Source organism: Colletotrichum fructicola (assembly GCF_000319635.2).
Source record: "Colletotrichum fructicola Nara gc5 chromosome Unknown KSG_Nara_v1_contig12, whole genome shotgun sequence".
Classification (NCBI taxonomy): domain Eukaryota; kingdom Fungi; phylum Ascomycota; class Sordariomycetes; order Glomerellales; family Glomerellaceae; genus Colletotrichum; species Colletotrichum fructicola.
Window position 1 is genome coordinate 442,266 of NW_027094062.1, and position 21,163 is coordinate 463,428.

Sequence of the window (21,163 nt, forward strand, 5' to 3'; positions counted from 1 at the left end):
ACATTAAGATGCTGCTTCTTATGTGGATTTCAGTCGCCTGGACACTTTCCAAGCATTCCTCGAATTGATTGGCCTTCCCATGACCAGGTTTGATGCCTCAGTCTCCCTACCTAGTATTTCTGAGGGCTTTTCGGGTGTTTCATCGCCATTGCCTGAATACACTGGCTTGGTTAGAAACTCGACATCCACGTCTCATCAACTCTGATTATATTTGCACGTTTGAATCCATCTTGATGTCCCCTTGGAGTTGCCTAAGGATATGGACCGGTATTTGACTAGTACCTCTTAGTATCAAATACAATCCGATCTTAATTTCATTTGAAGCTTTAGCGAGGTATCTTGCTCGTAACTTTACTTCCGTTTGCATCTTATAGTGACTCTGGCTTCAGAGTTCTTCGGAGTTCAATCTCATACTTTGGGTGGTATTCGGGAGCATTCAGACCGCATGAAATAATTCATTCAATAGCTTTCTTGCTTATTCAGATACAGGGGTTCGAATTCCAAGCATCAAGTTGAAACTTGCATCTTGGTAACTATGCGTGCGCAGGATAGCGTCTTGTTCCAGCACAGCTGACGTGTCCGCCGACGTTATACCAAAATCATGAAGTGGACGGACCTGAGTGCCATCAGAGATAACCATAGAAGCCCATTCAGAATCCGATGGTGACAGAAATTTGAGCGTAAAGTTGGCAAAACAGGGGACACGAAAATCATATGAAGATTTTATTTATGCGCGATGCGGAGGACCGAGGACCAAGCTGGACGAGCTGCTTGCTTTCGTGGCAATTGTGATGTGAACAAGTCTTAAAGTGATAGTATTTGATGCAATAGTGTTGTGGTCAGCCGTTTTAGAGCGCTTGCCGTGCATTGTCAACCGCGAGTACATTCCGTGCTATTCTGGCCACATTTCCATGGCTGTCTCGATCCCAGTGATTCGTCGACTGCCGAAGAACTGAAGACAACGAAAAGCGCACTCCTGTTTGCACCTATTGACGGCAACGGTTACTTGCAGGAACCATGAGCAGAAACTTCTCTTGCTTTTCGCCTCTCTCTTCCCCTGACTATGTTGCCAAGGACAGGCTACACGCTAAAGATAGCGACGACTTTAAGTTCTGCGTTGGAAATAACTTGAGTCTTATTCAGATTGATTCTAAAGGTTGAGAGACACCTCCTGCTTGACCCTGTGGCTGTCGCAATATCCCTCAATTCTTCGCCAGTGTCACCCACACAAGCTCTGGCTTTGCTGCTGTGTGTTGGATTTCGCATTTCAGCACCATGTCACCTCACTGACAGCGCACCCAATTCTACAAGTTCATGATTTGTGATGGCAAACACACCATTGATGCAGGATAGAGTGCGGGAACTTTGGATGCGGGCGTATAACTGCTTCACATAAAGCTACCACGGATCAAACAAGGCCATTCGGACATTTCTGGGAAAGGCTGGCCTTGTTGAACTTCAGTTTCTGGCCTGAAGGGCAGGGAAAGCTCTACTCATGACCCCGGGAGCAAAGTACCTTGCCAAAGCCACAAAATTTAGTCTATGTAAAGGTGTTCCCATGCGCGAGCATTGACTGGCTTCACTGATAGCTCTGGGTATCCCATCAAGCGAGAACATTTCCAAAGTAGCATGGCGTTTTCCTTCCATTGCCGTTGTGATGCGTCTGCTTGGTCTTTCAACTCTTGGGTCACATAGAAATTGCACACTGCCAAATCATACATCTGTGTGATTGCGTGCACAGAGAGGCGGAGCGGGATACACCGTTGATTCCAGGGGTCGTGAAATTCGACCAACGCGTTCAGGCAAACAACATCATGCCCAGTTGCGCGGGTTACGAGTCTATGCCAGATTTGAAAATAACTTCGAACAAGTGATAATGAAAACCAATGATTCGATGTCAGTCATTCGATTGGAAATTACCCGTCAGACTCACGGGAACATTCTGCACGTGGCAGAGACCTGGTCCATCGAAATGAACGTCGCAACTCCATGCCCACTGTGCTCACTGCTGACCTACTAGAACTGAAAAACTTGAATGGCATCGCCGCAATGTCGATTTCGAAGTATCGTAAAGACCAGCTTTATCAAATCTTAAGGCAGAAGTATTTCAGTGTCTTGGTTCAATTGGTCTGGTCCTTCTGTCACTATAAAGCTCCCACTGGTCTCTCAAGCCTTCATACAGACCGCTGTTGGTCGTAGTTTTGAGATACTTCTCTGAACATCCTACTGGTATCAGCACTGTAAAAACACTTTTACCCTATGAATCTCCCTTCATGCCCTCCCAATTCATATATATCGAAGCCTGCCAACAAGAAACATAACAGTTTATGCCCGATTCTTTTGCCCGTGATCACGAACTTGGCTGCTTTTTACGAGGTTTATTCCTGGTACAATTGAAGGAAGTGTACGGGGAAAGTATCATTCGGGCAGCACAATCAAGCTAAGCTGAGAGTGCCGAAACACCGCAAGTGATAAATGCGTTTCTCATGATCTACACATTCTAAGTAAAACGTCATCGATCTTGGTATCAGGGGACATGGGAGTCAACTGTCAGACATCGATCATTTGCGTCATTCGCGTCCCCAGATGCAATCAAAGATGCGCAAGTCGGTAGTTTGTGTGAAATCCCACCGTCTCTGTGCAGCGTATAGAGTTTTAGGCTCTTCCCTTCTGTCTGTTGCGGCGGCGGCGCGTGAAGAAGCCGTAGCCTTGGTCAGCGATGTTGAAACAGCACCGGCACGAACGCTTCTGAACGAGGAATGGCATTCGGGGGAGAATGAAGAGGGGAAACAGCACATGAACTTATTGTTCCAGTCTCGGAGACCGCGACTCCTAATTCACCTACATGATCGACGTGATTGTATCGGTTGATGCCGGGGGAGCTCTTCTGGCGGCGCTGGATGGGAAGGCTTGGGCCTAATAAGGGGCCGCGGTCTCATGCCTACAGCATGGATGCTTGTAGCACTTGAATTGGCTCGAATAGTTTCTTTTTATTCAATGCGGTGGATGAATACGGTCTTCTACGGCTATTGCGACTCGTAATTGCAACTTCGGACAACTACGGCCAACCAGGCGATATGACGCTGTCTTTCGGGCGAAGCATGTTTGTTCAAGCCACTGTCAAGCTATGAGGCATTCATTCCGGTCCCACAGTGTGCATTAGAACTCATACGTCACTTATAAGAGTGTAGATGGCATGGGGAAAGTGGGAACACGGCATGAACAAGGCGATATAATGTTACTGGGAAGGTAGGATGCCCGCAGCTGAGGTAGGCAAGGGCACATAGCTTCATCCATGGGCTGAACAGATGCGTCTGAAACCATGAATAATACATTTGCATCGAGGCAAGATCTGCACGTACTGGCTTGATGTCTGTATGTATGTTAGCGAACACCATTTCTGATTCAGAGCCAGATCACTTTGGAAGAAGTGGAGGTGCAGGTAGCTTGACCTTGCTGTGGCCAGCTTGGGCCTCTCTAGCTGCACTTCTGACATACAAGACAAGCGAGAACGCTGGGACGGAAGCGTGAAAGGAATCATTGAAGGAGTAACATGGTAATTTCAGAGAGCTCCGCATTTCTCTGCAGTTCCACGTATCTTTCAGCAAGTCGAACGGAGCTGCGACACACGTTATCGATTTAATCCGGTAACCTTATGTTCGCGTGCGCGTAACGTACGCATGTACCTTTCGATTGACTTTCTGGCCAGTCCTGGGTCTATTTGGGTCCTAGCAGACGTTGCATCATTGCCTAGGGGTGTTCTGGTCTGGACTTCTGGCGCCTGTCTCTGCTCAGCGTCAACCCAGAATGCCACTGGGCGCCAAATTTGCCAAGACGACATTGTGATATCAGTGCAATTAGCAGTTAGCAGTAAATAGAAGACAGACATGCAATTTTTGAGTCTGCAAGAGTAGTGAAATCGGTAGATACTAGCTTTTACCGAAAATTGAGAAACGTCTGTTGTTGAGAGGGTTGCACAATGCATCCATCGAGGCTACATTTGCCGATGATCGTCTCCAGAATGGGATTCGGAGAAATCCGACCGATAGTTTCGTCGAGTAGTGAGTAGAGACAAAGTATGATCCGTACATGTTACTCTGGCGAAAGCCAATGGTTCGAGCCTTCCGAGAGGAGACCAATAAGTACTCCAATTTCAGTGACCGGGCAGAGCGAACCTAGCGCTGGTGATACAGGCCTGCGGTGGGCGGGATCGCATAACGGTTGACTGGGCATTTTGTTGCGGCGACAACGGCAACGAGCGGCAGATCCAAGACTTCGAGGAGACAAAGGTCCGGAAAGAGGGGTGCGATGGACGCCGAACGCGATCCTCGTTGTAGGGGGTGATGTTTGGTGTGACTCCAGCCAGGTGAGCGTGAGTGTTCAGTTGACATGCCGGAACCGAGGTTCTCTATGAGGCTGGCGTCGACATTGTTGTCGGCTTTGGCATCAGAGAAATTGTAGACTGCGTCCATTTCATCGTCGTCAGAAGGCCTGTAGCACACAAAGGTGACTACTATTCGTGGGCGTACCGAGAATCTGAGGAGGGCAAAGTAGTGATGCGCAAAGCACTGCCTGGGTTTGTAGCGATGATGAGATTAATGGATGGCATTGGCGAACGGCGCAAGTTCGCAGGGTATTTATAGTGTAAGGATGATGTCCGGTCATATTGAAGAGACTGCAACTCAAGGAAGTTGGGATAACTGCAACGACAGCGAAAGACGGGAGAGTTGGCGGTATTTGGGGGTTAACAGTGACTGCTACGAAACATGGTCGCTGGCTCAAATTCAACATGAGCGTTGTTTTGGCTCGAACATATAGCACCAAATATCCACAACAACATCTCTTGACTACTTGAAACCTATCTTAAGCAGCACGTCTACTAGGTATGAATGCACGTGTCGTTCCGTTTGCGCCCGTGGGCAAATTGACGACAGTTCCCCGGAGTTGCATAAATCTTGTAGACATGTAACCTTACCTTTGCGACGCTGGTGCTGGTGACGAGCTCGGTTCCTTTCTCAACCCGGTTCATTTCAGATTCTCCACTATCTAAAGATAACCAGCTCTTTTCTCGTCAGCGTGTCGGAGGAAAAGACATGATTGAATAACTCTAGACTCAGACAGAGAAGGGGAATTCATTTCGAGTATACCGAGTCCTTTCCGAGCGACCTCGACCGCGTGAACCTGTCTGTTCAGAGTATGGCATTCCCGGGTGGTCTCTTTCACTGCATCACGCCGCCCCATCTATACGAAGAAATGGAACTGCATACCCGCTAACCAGAGACTTCAAGCATTGATATCTCCCATACGTACTCTGCCGAACTCTGTAAACAAGTTCCCGGTTCTTGACCTGCACAAGTACTGTGCACAGACTCTTCACGAATCCAATCATTGACTTCGGGTCTGACCAGTGATCAAGATCTCTTAGAGTACGTCTCATAGCAGAACCAGCAGGCGTAACTTGGCTATTGCTTCGTCCAACGCGGTTGGGGGGAACGATTGCCATACCCGTTCATGAACTGTCGCAGAGAGGCTGCAAAAAACCAGACAACAGTGCCCGCGTGTGGCGCTGGCGGTTGCTTCTGCGCAGAAATTCAGGTGGATCAGCGTTGATTGATGCCGTGCGGATATGTTGTATGTATTTGACGAGGATGCCGCTGAGATTCCAAGTCACCGACCACGTCCGACAGGAGAAGGCACGTTTCGCATGCGCGGTCTCAATCATAGAAAGCGGGGCACTGTTTACGTTGTCCGGGATCTCTGGTCTGGTGGTTCTTGTCCGAGCGAACAATGAGATTATCTGTCTGTGACTTCAATCTCGTCATTAATACCACTACTACCATTATCATGCATCTTTCCAAATGTATGCCCTCCTTAAACTCTTCTTCGCAGCCCCCAGGGGCTTAGAAATTGAAGCCTCCATCTCGGCCCCTACCGCCTCCGTCAGTTCAACTTCGCCAGCGGCGTACAATCATCAAATCCAATCTTCGGGCTGAATGCGCTCCTTCTTGCGGGGCACATCTCAGCGGTTTGCTAAGTATATTGTTGATATCTCCGCGCTCGTTTCCGAAGATGCAGACCCCTAGGGCGATGACAGAATCATAGCTGCTTCGCAACATTGGAGGGACTCCGAGCCCTATTGATAGTCTTCCCAAGTTGACATCAGACTGCCCGTCTATTACAACCACTGCAACATTCGCTATAGCCACTAGCAACAACGCATCACCGGCCTCATTTCCGAATCCCATAGTGCTTCAACGTCTGTTAGGCCCAGCTGGAAGAATTTTCTCGGCCTCTTCACGATCCTCTCTACATACCGCCGGGTCTATTCCACGTACACTACAAGACTATTTCAATTGCTCACCGTCTGAAATATCTCTCAGTTGCCTCTAAAACTGCTGCCAACGCTATATCTCCTCATTTCAGTACCACTAAACGTATCATGGCCCGCCAGGTCGTAGTCAAAAGACTCTGACATTACCATACCCAGTTCTGCCAGCAATGGCATATGAAAGATATGGTGGAGGTTTGGTGACCACCCCATCGCCATCACTTCAGGTAAATGTGCAGTCTCTATCCTATCTAAAAGCACGTTTTTATGCTATCAACGTGGAAAGTGCGAGGAAAGGACACGCTGTTCGCAATTACGCCCGTTTAACCTGCTGTGAATCCAAAGGTCTTCACATGCCGTCAGGCAAGCTTCTCTGGACCCAATATTTGTCTGTTAACCCCACGTCTTCACATTGATATATACGGACAAGCCCGCGCTTCACCACACGCATCTTCGGAGAGGCAGAAGTCTCTTGGGGAAGAGCGGCCAAATGCAGAGGTTGTTGGCGTTGAAGACGTTGGTGTAGGTTCGCCTGGCCCTGGCAAAGATCCCAATTCAGGAGCGAATACTGCCCTGGGCCCACGCATCTTTGATGGCAGAGGCGAAAGAGAATAGACAGGTTGGGGGAAAGCCTGTAAACGTGCAAATTAGCTACGCGCAGGTTCTGTGCTCAGAAGGCGGCTATGGGCCAACTAGCATACCCATCTCACTCGGAGGTACAGACCTAATGCCGCGGACAATGTGATGGGTCTAGTGATGGATTGCTGCTCCGTGTTGAAGAAACTGGCCCTGTGCAATGCACGTAACACTTGCTCAAACAGATCTGGAGCTCAATTCATATTTGCTGATACTTTTTGAACCATAACAGCAATTCTATTGACGTCAGCGAAATACACGTGTGGCTGGTAGGCTACATACACACTCTACCAACGTGGAAAAAAGGTCCCACCCTGCCGGGAGTGCCTGGCAAAACTGCTGATGCTACAGCAGGACTCAATTCATGTCCCTAGTATAGAAATAGCTCAGTATATGTAGAAACAATTGGTATTACCCAAAATGGCTCCTAAATCCAGTCAAACAGCCATCATCATCTGGGGATGCGCAAGATCCAGCGCGGGCAAAGTCAGTGCGAAATACAGTAGGGCTCGTAAGAAGCTGTTAAGACCTCGACTAGCAATGGCAACAGCAGCACTTCGAAGGGAAAAACAAACGACGCGGAACTCAAGCTATGCAAAAAAGTTGTCTTGAAGTCGTCGGCAGCAACACAAGCCACGTCAAGGTGGACGGCCATCGCAGGTGAACAAAGCTGGACTCGGCGGCCGAAATGATACTGCGAGGTTCAGTCAGGGACTATCTGCATTTTCAACAAGTTAACCACGTCCAAGTGAATTAAAATATGCAGCACTTGCTGGAGGCTCTCAACGGCCTAATATAAGAGGTCCCCGTGGTTCTCGCTGCGAATGGGACACAGAGTACAATTCGCGGGAAAGCATTTCGAGCAACGGCGGCCACAGCCAGCAAAGAACATCTTCGACGCACGTGGCGAGATTCGCACAGAGAAAATTTGGCGTAGCCGCATGGTAATTTCTCAAAGTGTGAATCGTCTCATATTAGTAGTACTGCCGTGCAGCTGGTACAGTCCTCATTGTTTTCAGGGAAAGGCAAAAGAAACAGCAGACACACGCTCAAACAAGCGACCAATTTATGGCTTTTCAGGGAGGGGATAGCTCCGTAGGTCCTACCAATGGTTTCTTTGGAGCTCGGGGGGCTTGAACAAAGCTTCACGAGCGTGGAATTGGTTGAGTTGAAGAGGAGTGTGCTGGTCCTTCGACACGCCTTCTCAGACTATCTACTGACCATCTGTCAAAACCAAGACGCTTCGATCTTCTCAATATGTTCCAACGAAAAGCTCAACCGCCAGTTCCACGAGCCACTTGTAGACCGTTCCTCCCCTCTTACGGTTTTGAAATTGCTCGCCCACGCACAGCACAGCTTCATCCGACTTGGGCCGAGGGCAATGTACACGGATGGAGCATCTGCAGCCTCTCAACATAAGCAGCCTGTCTGCTTAGAAAGACATGTATCAGAGCCTGGCAGTACTTAGCCTTTAATACATTTTCATCTTCACTGTGCATAGGATATTCCAGCTACAAATCTGCTGAATAAAAGCCCATAAGAGACTTCACTACCCAGACCTTGTTCGATTCCAACTCCTATCTCTTTTCAGTCGTCATTCCACACGAATTATGACACTCCTTCTATTAAAAACAGCGCATGTATAACATTCATGCCAACCGACGTCCAGAGGGCAGGCTCCTGCATTGTCCCTGAGTTATCATCTGGGGCGACCGCCAGCCACGCAGATAGCCTTCTCTCACAACTATAAGCAATAGCAAAACTCGCAGCTTGCGATTTGGGGCCTTATGAACATATTATTAGACCAGCGTAATATGCTCGTCTGCGGGTGCTCATGAGACACTAGCACCTGCTCAATACAGACACGACCTAGGTTCCTGGGTTGGTCGGAGGCAGTAGCTGAACGAACGTGCTGAAGAGCCACCAGGAGTAAATTCAAAAGAGTAAAAGAGCTTCTGACAGGCCGCAATTAACTATGGAAGTTGTATATCAAGCTCCATGCCTGTGGCAGGGGTTGAGTGATTCGTTGAAAGAACGACTTTTGCCGCTGAGATGGCAAAGCTCAGTGGGTGACATGCAATTTCGTCTTCATTCCATGTCCTCGACTTTGGAGGTGCAATTGGATTTGAAAAGATTTGTTGAGCGGTAGGGACAGGCATTTGAACAGGCTCTATAGGAGTAAGCAAATAAGACGGCTTTTCTGAGTCACAATAAGGAAACTTCCTGAATCTAGATCCCATTATGACCATTTGGGACTTCTTCCATGCTATCTGGGACCCTCGACCCAAGTCGGAAGTGAACCCGCAAAGGACCCATTATTGATTCTACATCCATGCTATTGACATTGTCCTTACGCCTGAAACAAAAGCCAGCTGGATCAGGGCCAGGTTTGGTAATGCTTTTCCATCCCCACGGCCAGACGATCAGACTTAGGTCCGATCTTAGTCCTGGGGAGTGCAGGACGAGTCTGTGAGAATGGAAGGTTATAGCTCTCAGGTTTACAGAGGTGATTATTGTCGCATTGTTGTCTGTTTGGCAATGACGAGACACGTAGACGTTGATGTGAACGATGTCTTCTACTTGATGCTATGGGGATATTTCGAGATATTCAGCTTCATAAAGAATAACCCAATTTTGGAAGTACTGAGAATGAGAAGTAGGCTTATGAAAGATTTCAGGAAGCATCGAAGGTAAAAAGAGCGTTTACACTCACGTCAACAAGGGATGTTTCTTCCAGAGTAAGGCAGGTAACAACTGGTAAGATATATCTCAGGGGAACATAAGTACCGTCAAGAGGTTTCAGGTGGAACGGTGATCCAATTTATATGGCATATATCCTTGTCTGTGAGAGATGAGAGATTGTGACCAGGGCTCGTGATGAGTGATGAGTTTTGCTTGTCATACGACGTCGAAAGACAAACTGTTTCGCATAAATTGGCGCTTCTCTTCCTCAAGTCAAGTGAAAGACCTTGGTCGACTACTTACGTCTTAGTTGAGACTGCATAACTGATAGATTGGGGAACTGAGAAAGCAGAAAGGATTGGCATACTTCTTCTTGCCGCCTCGTCAACTTTTGCATTCTTTCATTTCCAGCATCTCGATTCCAAGGCCAGCGCCCCCCGTAAGGCAAGTAAACTTGTCAAGTTCAATCAATCAATCAATCAAGTATGAAGCCATCACCAGTCAATCAAGTCAAGTTTGAGCCTCAAACTTGATTGATTGCCTTGACTCTTTTGACAGGGATCATGATACGGATTAAATGAATATTCCACTGCCGAATATCCCTGCCCTCCCCTGCCCTTCCTCATCTGCCCTCCACTTCTGATGGAACCCCCCTGGCAGGGTATAAATTGCCTCCTTTTGCCCATCTAGCTTCTTTGTATTTCTTCCCAAGCCAATGATTGACGTGATGGTCCTCGTGAATGTTCGCGATCTTCTCCAGGCTCTGTGGTATAGTCAAACCCCTTGAGGACTTTGAAGGCCAGCCCTCAAGATCTCACGGAGATTTGCATCCAAATCGTTGTTTCACTGCTGTTGTCCTCTATCTCTGTCGTCCGTTGGCGTCCTTTGAATGTGAGGGTATCACCAGCCCTACCTTGGTTTCTGCCTTGCTCATCCTGTGCCAGATGTCTACCACACCAGCAATCCTCCATTCAACCCCAACCCCTCCTTCGAATGCCTTCAGCCAACTCTCAAGGCATAGATCCATCTCATCACAGCTTGAGCAAAGCAAAAACCACCCCCTACCCGACCGTCCGTCGTTCGAAGACCTCTTCAGGGTCATGATAAATAATAAGGCATATGTACAAGAGTCGGAACTTTGGAGAAAGGGTGCCAGGGAGAGGACAAGCTGGATTGGAAGCCATGGCTGGTTTTTTGTTCTCTGCCAGTCAGATGGTCAACCAGGGGCCAGTTACTGGGCCTGCCGTTACTGTGATCTCAAGGGCAAGCAGATCATTCTTGATATCAAAGCAACTTCGTCTGCTTCAGAGCACCTCAAAAAGAACCATGCCAGAGAGATTGAAGCAGTATCTGTTGGCTCAGAAGGCTCTGAAGGGCCTGATGATGTTCCATACAAGAGACGGCGTTTGGATTTCACTGGTATGACGAAACATCATGCAAAGAGTGTCCAGAATGCTGCTATCTGCCTCATTATAGATGCCAACCTTCCCTTCAGCTTCTATGAGAACCCTGCTTTTCAGAGTATGATCTCTGGTATCAGTATGAAGCTGGAAACGTTGCCATGGTCTGCCACTTCAATGGTTCATGCACTTGAGGGTATTTGGAGGCATCAGAAGGAGGTTATACGGCAAGAACTTCTGCATGCTGACTCTGAAATCCATCTTGCCTTTGATCTATGGACTTCTCCAGGCCGGCAAGCTATTATGGGTGTCACTGCACACTTCATTACCAGAGAGAAGGGTCCCCAAGTGCGTTTGATTGCTATGAGGAAGCAACTTGGGGCTCATGATGGTGTCAACCTTGCAAATACTCTTGAGGAGGTTATTCGAGACTGGGGCATCACAAACCAAGTGAGAACTTTCGTCTCTGATAACGCAAGCTCAAATGACACTTGTATAGCAAGTCTGATCCCTCGACTTGAACCCTCTGCCAAGAAGAAGCAAGATGCCCAGGCTAGAAGGATTCGTTGCTTTGGGCACATCCTTAACCTTGTATCGAAGGCCTTGTTTGGCAAGGACTCTGAGAGCTTTGAGAGACAGTCAGATGCATATGTTCTTCTACAGCAAGATGAGGCTGACCTTAAGCATTGGCGGAAGGCTGGACCTATTGGCAAGCTTCACAACATTGTGAAGTTCGTGAGAGCTTCGCCGCAACGTACACAGAGGTTCAAGAATCTATCCCGTGAGATATCAGAAGGATCTGGGCAATCTAGTGATATTCTTCTCTCTCAGCAGACATTCAGAGAAGTTGAACTAATCCAGGACAATGCCACGAGATGGAACTCTACATACCTTATGATTGAGCGTGCGATTCGCCTCAAGGATGAAGTAGATGGCTTCTGTTCTTCTCAGAGTGTCAAAGATCCTGTGCCAGCCCAAGATATCTTGACTTCTGATGACTGGCTGCAGTTGACAGAGATCATGACAATCTTGAGGCCCATCTGGAAGATCACACTTCGAACGCAGGGTTTTGGACAAGATGGCTCGTATGGTAGACTTTGGGAGGTAATCACTGCAATGGAGTATCTTCTGAGTCACTTTGAGGGTTGGAAGACCTTCTACAATGATACCAGCAGTGGGGATTCGCAAGATCTTGAATCAGAAGAGTTACAAGCCTTCTCACAGGAAACATCTCAAAGATCTACTCGATCGGGATATCGGCAGGTTCCATCATATGCTCAAGGATCACAAGCATCTCAGAGACGGTTTAACGAGAGCCTTTTACCTGCCCATACTCGCCAAGAGTACATCAACAGCATCTCTAACCTGGAAGAGATGGGCAGCAGTGGCCAGCAGTACTTAAGGACTTCTATCAATAATGGATGGAAGAAGCTGGATGAGTACTATGCCCTGACAGAGGAGTCACCCCTGTATGCTGCTGCATTACTCCTCCACCCTGGTTTTAATATGAAGTACCTGGAAAAGAACTGGCGATCCCCTCGCCAGCAGGAATGGGTATCCAATGCCAAGTTGGCTCTGAAGAGATATTTCAACCGATGGTATCCTTCTGAAGAAGGGGAGGGTATGAGAAATACACGCCAACGCCCAGAACCTCATGATCCAGATGACTTTGAGCAATGGGTTCAAGCAGAAGCTACTGTACTTGAGGGAGAAGAGGATGATGAGGAGGTGGATGAATTGGAGAATTACTTGGGCCTACAGAGGCAGGCTAACTGCAATCCTGTTGAGTGGTGGTTTGCCCATGAAGAAGAATATCCTCGCCTGAGTAAGCTGGCATTGAGCATACTGGCGATACCCTCACAGTCATCAGACTGTGAGAGGGCATTCAGTGCTGCATCTCTTGCCCAGACCTCACAGAGGCTAGCGATGAAGGTAGAAAGGCTAGAAATGCTGCAATGTATGAGGCAATGGCACAAGAGGGGTGCAATCTCACTGCTTGGTGGGTCTGAATAGCTTCACTTGGCAATTACTTGCAATTAATTGGCAATCAATCAAGTATGGCCTCGCGATGTGTCAATCAAGTCAATTATGAGCCTCAAACTTGATTGATTGCCTTGCGGGGGGCGCTGTCCAAGGCTAACAAAATCCTCGAATCATGTCATTCATCATCTAGCTAAGTTTCTGAGCTGAAGATTACGCACACAATGATCATATTAACTCAACGGACTTGTACTTCGTTCCTTCGGACCTCTACACGGCCGAGTCCTTCGGTGCTTGAGTGCGCCTCAAGCTGGTCAAAGATTTTGGAGTCTGAAGGCATGCTAAGCCTCCTCTTCTTTTCTACAGCCCGTTTGTCCAACGCTTGAAGTTCCCTAAAGCCTCCCAATGCACGCGTAACATGGTTTTCCACTTGCTGTCGCCCTCCTCACTACACGAGTCTCGTATTATCAGCCTCAAGCTGCCGCCGACACATCTCAGCCGTTATGCTCGTGAGATTCATAGCTAATTATATTCACGTAGTGTAAATGATTCTCTCGTTGACAGCATATGCCAAGCGTTCTTCTATCGCAATCTGAGATGCGTCTACAGACTCAACTATGATCATCGGGGAGATTCGCCATGGCATCAATAAGCTGGGCAGACAAACGCTGAAAACCAGCTTTCGTTGATCGATGGGCAGCCCGGAAATGATTCCAATCGAAGGTAAACGATGTTCAACGGTCCTACCAAGACCGTCAATCTTTTTGCGTTTGGGTTGGTTTTCATAATGGACTCTTTCCGCTGTATCTCTAAAAATCAGGCAAGTCTCAACAGCCCAAAAGCCTCACAAAGTCTTCTTCCTAAGCCAGGGGCCCGTTTCCGGTAACATTCTGGCCAACTGGTGGCTGCAGGAGCGCCAAAGCCCGATTTCATGTCTGACGCAATGCCTCTAGCCAGTACGGGGCAACTACTTCCGTTCACTTGCAGTCTCCGATTTCCATCCTCGGGCGAGCGATGGACCCACATCTGCCTCCCAGTTGCTGTGATTTCAACAGCTTTCTGTTCGTCTATTTGCTTCTCAATGGCTGCTCCAATCCTTCCGCTTTTGAGTCCAGATCAAGTTGTCTCCGAGACTCATAATTTCGTTGATCAACACCTCTTCCGCGGAGACATTTCTAGGTGCTCTCGTCACTTGGATGTCAAAGGCAAATACTGTGCTGTGAATACCCGTTGTGCTTTGAAAGCAGTTCCAGAGGATAGATACAGATAAGGGGCTTATAAGCTCTTGTGAAACTGCGCAACAGTCTGGAACCGCTACTCATAGGGCTCCTTATCGCCAGCCCATGACCTCTCATGGCTAGCGATGACCGAGATCACCGAGATTTTGATTACAAGGACCATATGAGGTCATACGAGACGGATTCCTAGGTTTGCTCCGGGAGATGTGCCTTGCAGACCAGATAACTAGAATACACACCACCATCAACAGCAACGTTACTGAGAGCTCGGTTACCGTAAAGCCGGGGTAAAAGACACCTAGGCTTTGATGAACGTGGCTGATTTCCAGGGTCCGTAAATTTGAAGCATCTGAGGCTTGCTAAGAAGTCCGACATAATGCCGTGCAGTGTTCGAAGCTTCTACTCAGGCAACTGCAAGGTCTTCATCATCCCTGGCTCCGCTAATAATAGCCTGCTTACTTGACTGCTTTCTACGGGAAGGCTTGAGAGATTACGAAGGGAATGGGACTTGCATGAACTTGTAGGCCCCCGTAATCCTCTAATAAGTACTGCACGGTCGAGTCAGGACAGCGTTCAAGCTTTCAAAGCCAGACGGCTGTTGCATTCGGCTGGGACTCCAGCTAAGTGGCAACAGCAGTAGTCACCGCGACGTATTGCGGTGGAATCAGGGCCGGAACTGTATGAATGGGGAACAAAGTCCGATTGCTCAAGACTGAGTTGGGGACATTCGCTTGATCGCTGGGTAATGCTGCACAAAGAGGGTGTAGTGAGCCCTCCCCACGTTTTGTCTCTTCTTGAGAATTCTTGAGACCTGCGGCTGGGCCCGGTGTCGCATGAAGACAGGGTTGCTGATGTTGGACAAATATCGGCAGCGCTTGGTGATGGGTATTAGTACAGAGTTGGATACTCGGCGCTGCTCCCAATGAAGGCTCTTCGCAGTGTCCGATCATCATCGGGAGCGAAGCCCGTCAGGCGTAAGCGACGGTAACGTATGCCATGTTGCGGCATCATCGTCAAGCCATCGATACAGCACACATCCCGTGACACATGCGTCTCCCAGATGCAAAGCTTCTGCCATGGGTCGTCTATCGAGGCGGTCACGACGGGGAGTGGTTGAGAGGCGTCCAGCAGGGAATCAGACTGGAGAAGTCATGGTATGAAGACGCCGCTCTTGGGATAGTCTGAGTGGTTGGCAGCGTGGGCAGCATTGGTTGAGTTGAGTTGGAACGTGATGATGCTGTGACGAAGCAAGAGTAAGAGCAGATGTGCAATCAGAGGAGTCAAAGGTGACCGTCTTGGAGACAGAAGTGGAGGTTGAGGTGCTTGGGCTTTCCAAGTACCTACCGGGTGGGAAGGTGACCTTGATGGTGCGTCAAGATTGAGGTCTGTTTTGGAAGTCGGAAAACACCTTGGTGGCTTCTCCTCCTCTAGCGTCAGAGCCCTGCGAGTTCGAATTGGTGAGAAGTGACGCGGACGATTTCCCAAGTCAGGTCTGAAGGGTAGCGAGTAGCATCTTCACCGATTCGCCCACGGACACATGTTGGACGCTGGGGAGAATGTTGGGCGAAAATGGAAAAAAATATTCTGCGACGGCATAAATTGGCAGGAGCGATTCTGGTGGTAGTGGAAGACAGAGGAGTCTGTGAACAATTGGGTGAATTGAATGCATCTCCGTCTTTTGTGGAGTCTGGACAGTTTGGTGGTGGGAAAATGGGGAGCCGCCTACGGTGGTGGCCGTCGCAAAAGGCAGAACTCAAGCTCAGCCAGCAAGAAATTTGGAACTGGGCAGTGGGAAGGGAAAGACACATGAGATGTGGAGGGACCCGGGCAATGCGCGTCGTTGCCAGTCGTCGCGCGTTGTTGGCAGACAATCTGCTCGAGTGGGATGGAAGAGGGTGCGATTGAGCAGCCCGGGTCCGACGCGGTTCAGTGTTGCGCTCACAGGTGCTGGCCCACTAAAGAATCACGATGACGGTGCAGCGGAACAGGTTCCGCGATCTGACCCGTGCACTGGACGCGTCTTTTTTTTTTTTTTTTTTTTTTTTTTCTCCAGACGGTCTGATTCCTACGAAACCCCACGCGCAGGTCGAAAAATAAGTGGTGCGACCCGGGAAATGGCTTCGCTACCCACTAGGGATGTGCAGCCTGGACGGTAATGTAGGTTTCAGCGGCGCGGGTGAGAAAAGTCGCCAATCCGGCCAAGCACTGTCTGGCGCCGACGCGTCGCGAATTGTTTCCGAACATCTCCACGGTCGAGTGGAGTGCAGTCCCTCCGTCCGTTGACCGTTGACCGTGGCCTGTTTCTGCGCAATTTGCTTCCATCGTCGCCATATTTACTGATGTGCAATTGCTGACATGGCCGACGCCCCAACCACTACCTTACCCTTGGCTGCAGTGGAGTACATGCTGCTACGTAGTGGGCTTCGTGGACGAATATGTCCCAGGGGTCTGTAAGTCGATAAACCATCGCCAAGTCATTTGCCCAGGTTCTTCGTCCGCCCTCTCGCCGACCACCATGCATTCACAGTCATATTCCCCGTCGCATTGTCCCTTACCCTACCCAACTTCAGTCAGCACACAGCCACATCCCAGCACATACGACCATACCCACTGGAGAACTCGGGATCCCGTCCGCTCTCCCATAGATAAGCCAGTGAGGGCTGGATTAGTAGTTGGGTCGGTGACGACCAGCGAATACCCGGTGTTGTATGTTTTTGGTTCTCCATTACATTTTTATCAGTGCCCCCCTCCCTTTGCGTCTTAGAAAACCAATAGCTAGAAGAGCCTGTATGAAGACAGCATCTTAACCCGCTCAGACAGAGGCGCTTACAGTTTTAGTGATTACTATACTGTTGTTTTCTTTTAGCTTCTATTATTAAGGCCTTTCCTCTCCTTCATCCGCGACTCATATTTCAATCTTCTCTATGGCCCATGCCAAACGTGTGCTGTAAATACGACCAGCACGAATCCCGTGCCTTAGCCTGTGGCCACGCAACCTTACGCGTCGTCTGCCCGTCCCACACCCCATCCTCATAGACCGGCCCACCAAAGAACTTCATCGGCCATTCGCCGCAGTAGACCCATTCCAGCGTCGGAATCACCTCGGCGTACTTCTCGGCTTGCTTGAACATCTTGTAGCGGTGTGCGTACTCCCAAATTTCATCCGCCGGATCCATGATTCCGTCGTCAGAATCCTCAATCGGCTCGAGCTCATTCATCCAGTCTCGCTTGTTGGCAAGCTTGCGGTCCTCCGGATCGACGACTTTGATCTCGTAATAGTACTCCGGCTCTTCCAAGTTGTATGGAACCGGGTACGTATCCCGGGATATGGCGAGTCTTTTCAATCGCGTGAGGCCTTTGAGAGACTCTCGAACAGCATCGTGGTCAATCAACCATTGGCGACGCCAGCCACAATTTACTCCTGCGGTCAAACTGAGCTGCTCGAGGGTATCCAAGGACCCAATTGCGGCTAGTGCAGACTCGGACACCCGGGCAATGTGCGGCCGAGTTGATTCCTCCATGCCTGGCCCCTTCCATGTCAACGATAGCGAGTTCAAGTTGGCCCAACTACCGTTGGACAAGCAGGGCATGAGGTGATTGTCAATGAAGGCGTCTGGACCATGGCCGAGACACAATTTCTTGATATGCGGGTGGCGATTGAGGAACTTCATCAACGGGCTAGTAGTATAGGGCTTCCCCGGGGTTTCCCTTACGAATGGAACAACTAAGGTCTCGAGGTCTCGAAGTGTCTCGCAAGACAAGAAGGACTCGTCCCATTCCCATGGCATGGAGAGATGGCGAAGCGATGGGCAGACCATGACACACAAAGCTGTCGAGTCCACCTGGCAGTGGGACAAGTTGAGAGTTCGTAGACTGCGGAGGTTGATATCTCGGCTTGACAATGATAGTCTCTTTTCAGTCGTGCCCATCGGGAACATTCTGTGCACGACTAGTGTCTCAAGACTCTGCTCGCACCGCTTGATAAGCGCCGCGATGACATGGCAATCGCTTTGAGGCTTCCATTTTGCGAATGAATCTCCGTTGTCGGGTGCTTTAGCGGTGTCTGTATCGCAGTCTGTAATTGTGACCTCCTCAACCTTGTGTTGGCTATCTCCGCAAAGGGTAAAATTGAGGTCCAAACACCGAACTTGTTGAAATGAGTGTGCAGGAAGCTGGTCTAGTATTCCGAGAAGTCCCTCGCTTACTGTGCCGTGAAATTTGATATGTTGAACGGAAGATCCAGCGAGAGTCGTAAATAAATAGGGACTCTGGCACAGTCCGTCGAGCCAGGAAATAGCCTCCAAATTTGGCATCGCTCCGATGCCAAAAAGAATGGGCATCTGGTGATTGGCCACGTACTCCAACTCTGCCTTTTTTTTGTAGTGAACCAATGTGCTCTCTTACAGCATCGGTTATTTCGCCTCTGTCGGCTCCCCAAATCGAGTCATGGAGCTCTTTATGGAAACCGCTGAGCCAGCCAGGGTCTGACGCCACTTTCACATGTCGGATGCATGGTCCAATTCGACCGCGCGACTGAGGACCTCGAGAGGCGGCCTCTGTTGAGAGGAGTTGGGCAAGTTGACGAGATGCTGGGCTGTAGTCGAAGGTGACCACCGCGAATTGGCAGGATCGAGCGAGCTGCCTGCAGTCACTGTTGACAAGAGCGAGAGACGCCAGAGAGGGCTTTTCATCTGCAATCAAGTCCATTATGTCGCCGAGGATCTCTGGTGGAAGACGGAAGAGTAAACTCTGTGATGCGGCTGGCCGAGCCTCCATCACCTTGGTAAAGAGGAGGGGGAGGCGCGCTCCAGGCTCCTTGCCAAAGAGGTCCGGGCCGCCGCTTAACTTCCCCATCATCATAGACGAGACATCATGGGAGAACATGTTGCCAACCGTAAAAATGGATGGCGAAGTGTCCTGGTAGACCAAGGGTGAAGTTTGGTGTTTTGCCTGGGAGTCTGTGGCGTCAGAATCCCGCAGAGCCCCGCCCGCCTGTAACCTAGGTAGATTGGGCCGGAAGGATGAAGTTAGGCAATGCTATGGGCTATTTGCATGAGTATGGCTTACAGCACACCCGGCTTACTGAGCAACAGCAATATTCCTATATACGCTATTCCGCCGCTCTTTAGTCAGCAGCTATGCCCGGACAGCAAGGTTTAGCCGATAGCCGACCACGACAAGTCGCGACGCCCCACTTCGCCCTGCTGTTGAATCAAGGCCTGCTGGATTTCCTGTCGTGAAGTCATTCTGAGTTGGGAAATTGGTGCCTCTTCGCGGTATTCTCGCAGCAGGAGACCAGAGAAGCGCATGGATGAAAATGCTGCTTGGAATGCCATACGAGGTCGTGTTTTTGATTGATCCCTTGAAGTTCTCCTCGTTGAGAACCGCAAAGATGCCTGCGAAGCCATTCAAAACGTCAGGTTCAAAGGTAAATTGCCGTTTGCTGTAGTTGCACACAAGCTCCATGTACGTGCCGAGCGCCTTCCAAAGTTTAGGGCCAGCCTCGAGGTTGTTCATCTGCGTTGTTTCAGGACAAGGCCACAATCGTCGCAGAAGCTCTCCCATAAATGATATCTATGTTTAGGATATCTCTCGCCTTGCCTGCTGCGTCGTCTTGCATAATATAAACAGCGTTAATCCGGAGCAAGCAGAAGGCAAGGGAGCTAACTAGCGTTATTACGTCTCTAATACTCTTTAGAAATAGTACTATAGCTAGAGCCTAGAGGTGTTGTTGTAAGGGTCTAGGACAAGGTCGATGCCATTGGTCTAGCCTACTACTACGAGTACAATAAATCTTCTTGAAGAACAGGAAACAGAACCGTATCCTCCCTATTTCCTGGGCATTCTTATAACCTTGCCATTGACCTTGTCGATATTCCTGGAACCTTCTAGCGAATGCGCCATTGGATTTGGTGGGTCCAATGAGTCGTGGCTGAGGGTCTTGCCGAAGGCCGAACACCGGTCCATAGACCGTGACAGTTGTCTCCCTTCTAAGTTTTCTTCTAGTATTATATATATATCTACTTAGCCTTAGTGTTATAGTTAGCTATCTGATAGTAAAGTCTGCTAATAGAAGCTGAGGATTAATATATTATAATAGTATATAGAGGTTATAGTTAAGGTTATAGGTTATAAACTAGTAATAGATTAGTCTTTAGAGGCTAAAGTAATTAGTTTTAGCTTTAATAAGGAATTTATAGTAAAAGTAAGTTAAAAATATTCTAAAGATAAATATAAAGTTAATTACTAAAAAGCTATAGAAGTTTAATTATAAGCTAAGTTTAAGCTATATTATATATAAGTCTAAATAGTACTTTTTTTTATTACTATTTCTAATTTTAATAGGGTTTATTCTTTAATTATATAGAACCTATATATATTAAGAATAGCTTCTATATTCTTAGTATATAGATCTAATCTTTTATTTTATTATTATATAACTTATATTATAGTTCTTTTATTTCTAAGTAAGTTTCTATTATTCTTAGTTATATTTAATTTAAATACTAAATTTAGTGTTAATAGGTTTAAAAGATTAAATAAGTTATAGGGGATATATAGATATTGTTTATAGTAATATATATACTATTACTAATATTAATATATTTAGTAAAAGCTTTTTATAATTTAAACTAACTTTAAGTTATCCCTCTATATATATAAGCTTTAACTTAAGTATAGTTACTACTAAGAGATAGCTTAAAATATAGTATATTTAGTTTTAAGCTAAGCTTAATATATATAATATATTAGTAGAGGATATATTTACTTTAATATAGCTTAAAGTAGAAGCTAATTTTAACTAATAGTAAAGTTATTTTAAGTATAGCTTAACTCTATGAAGTTAATATACTTCCATATAAATATTTATTATTAAGCTAGTATTTTACTAAAGAGTT

General features: G+C 48.0%; 2 protein-coding genes across 2 annotated transcripts; one reads left to right on the top strand and one right to left on the bottom strand.

Moving 5' to 3' along the window:
* Positions 1-10,361: 10,361 nt before the first annotated feature.
* CGGC5_v017323 (putative AC9 transposase) lies at positions 10,362-12,923 on the top strand (the record flags this gene model as incomplete). The annotated part of the gene is made up of 4 exons (XM_066153894.1): positions 10,362-10,382; positions 10,421-10,537; positions 10,591-12,871; positions 12,910-12,923. The coding sequence occupies 4 exons, from the start codon at positions 10,362-10,364 to the stop codon at positions 12,921-12,923; spliced, it is 2,433 nt and encodes an 810-aa protein (XP_066006725.1).
* A 4,253-nt stretch (positions 12,924-17,176) lies between these two features.
* Positions 17,177-19,148, bottom strand: CGGC5_v017324 (uncharacterized protein; the record flags this gene model as incomplete). The annotated part of the gene is made up of 2 exons (XM_032026773.1): positions 17,177-18,604; positions 18,669-19,148. The coding sequence occupies 2 exons, from the start codon at positions 19,146-19,148 to the stop codon at positions 17,177-17,179; spliced, it is 1,908 nt and encodes a 635-aa protein (XP_031876794.1).
* Positions 19,149-21,163: the final 2,015 nt, after the last annotated feature.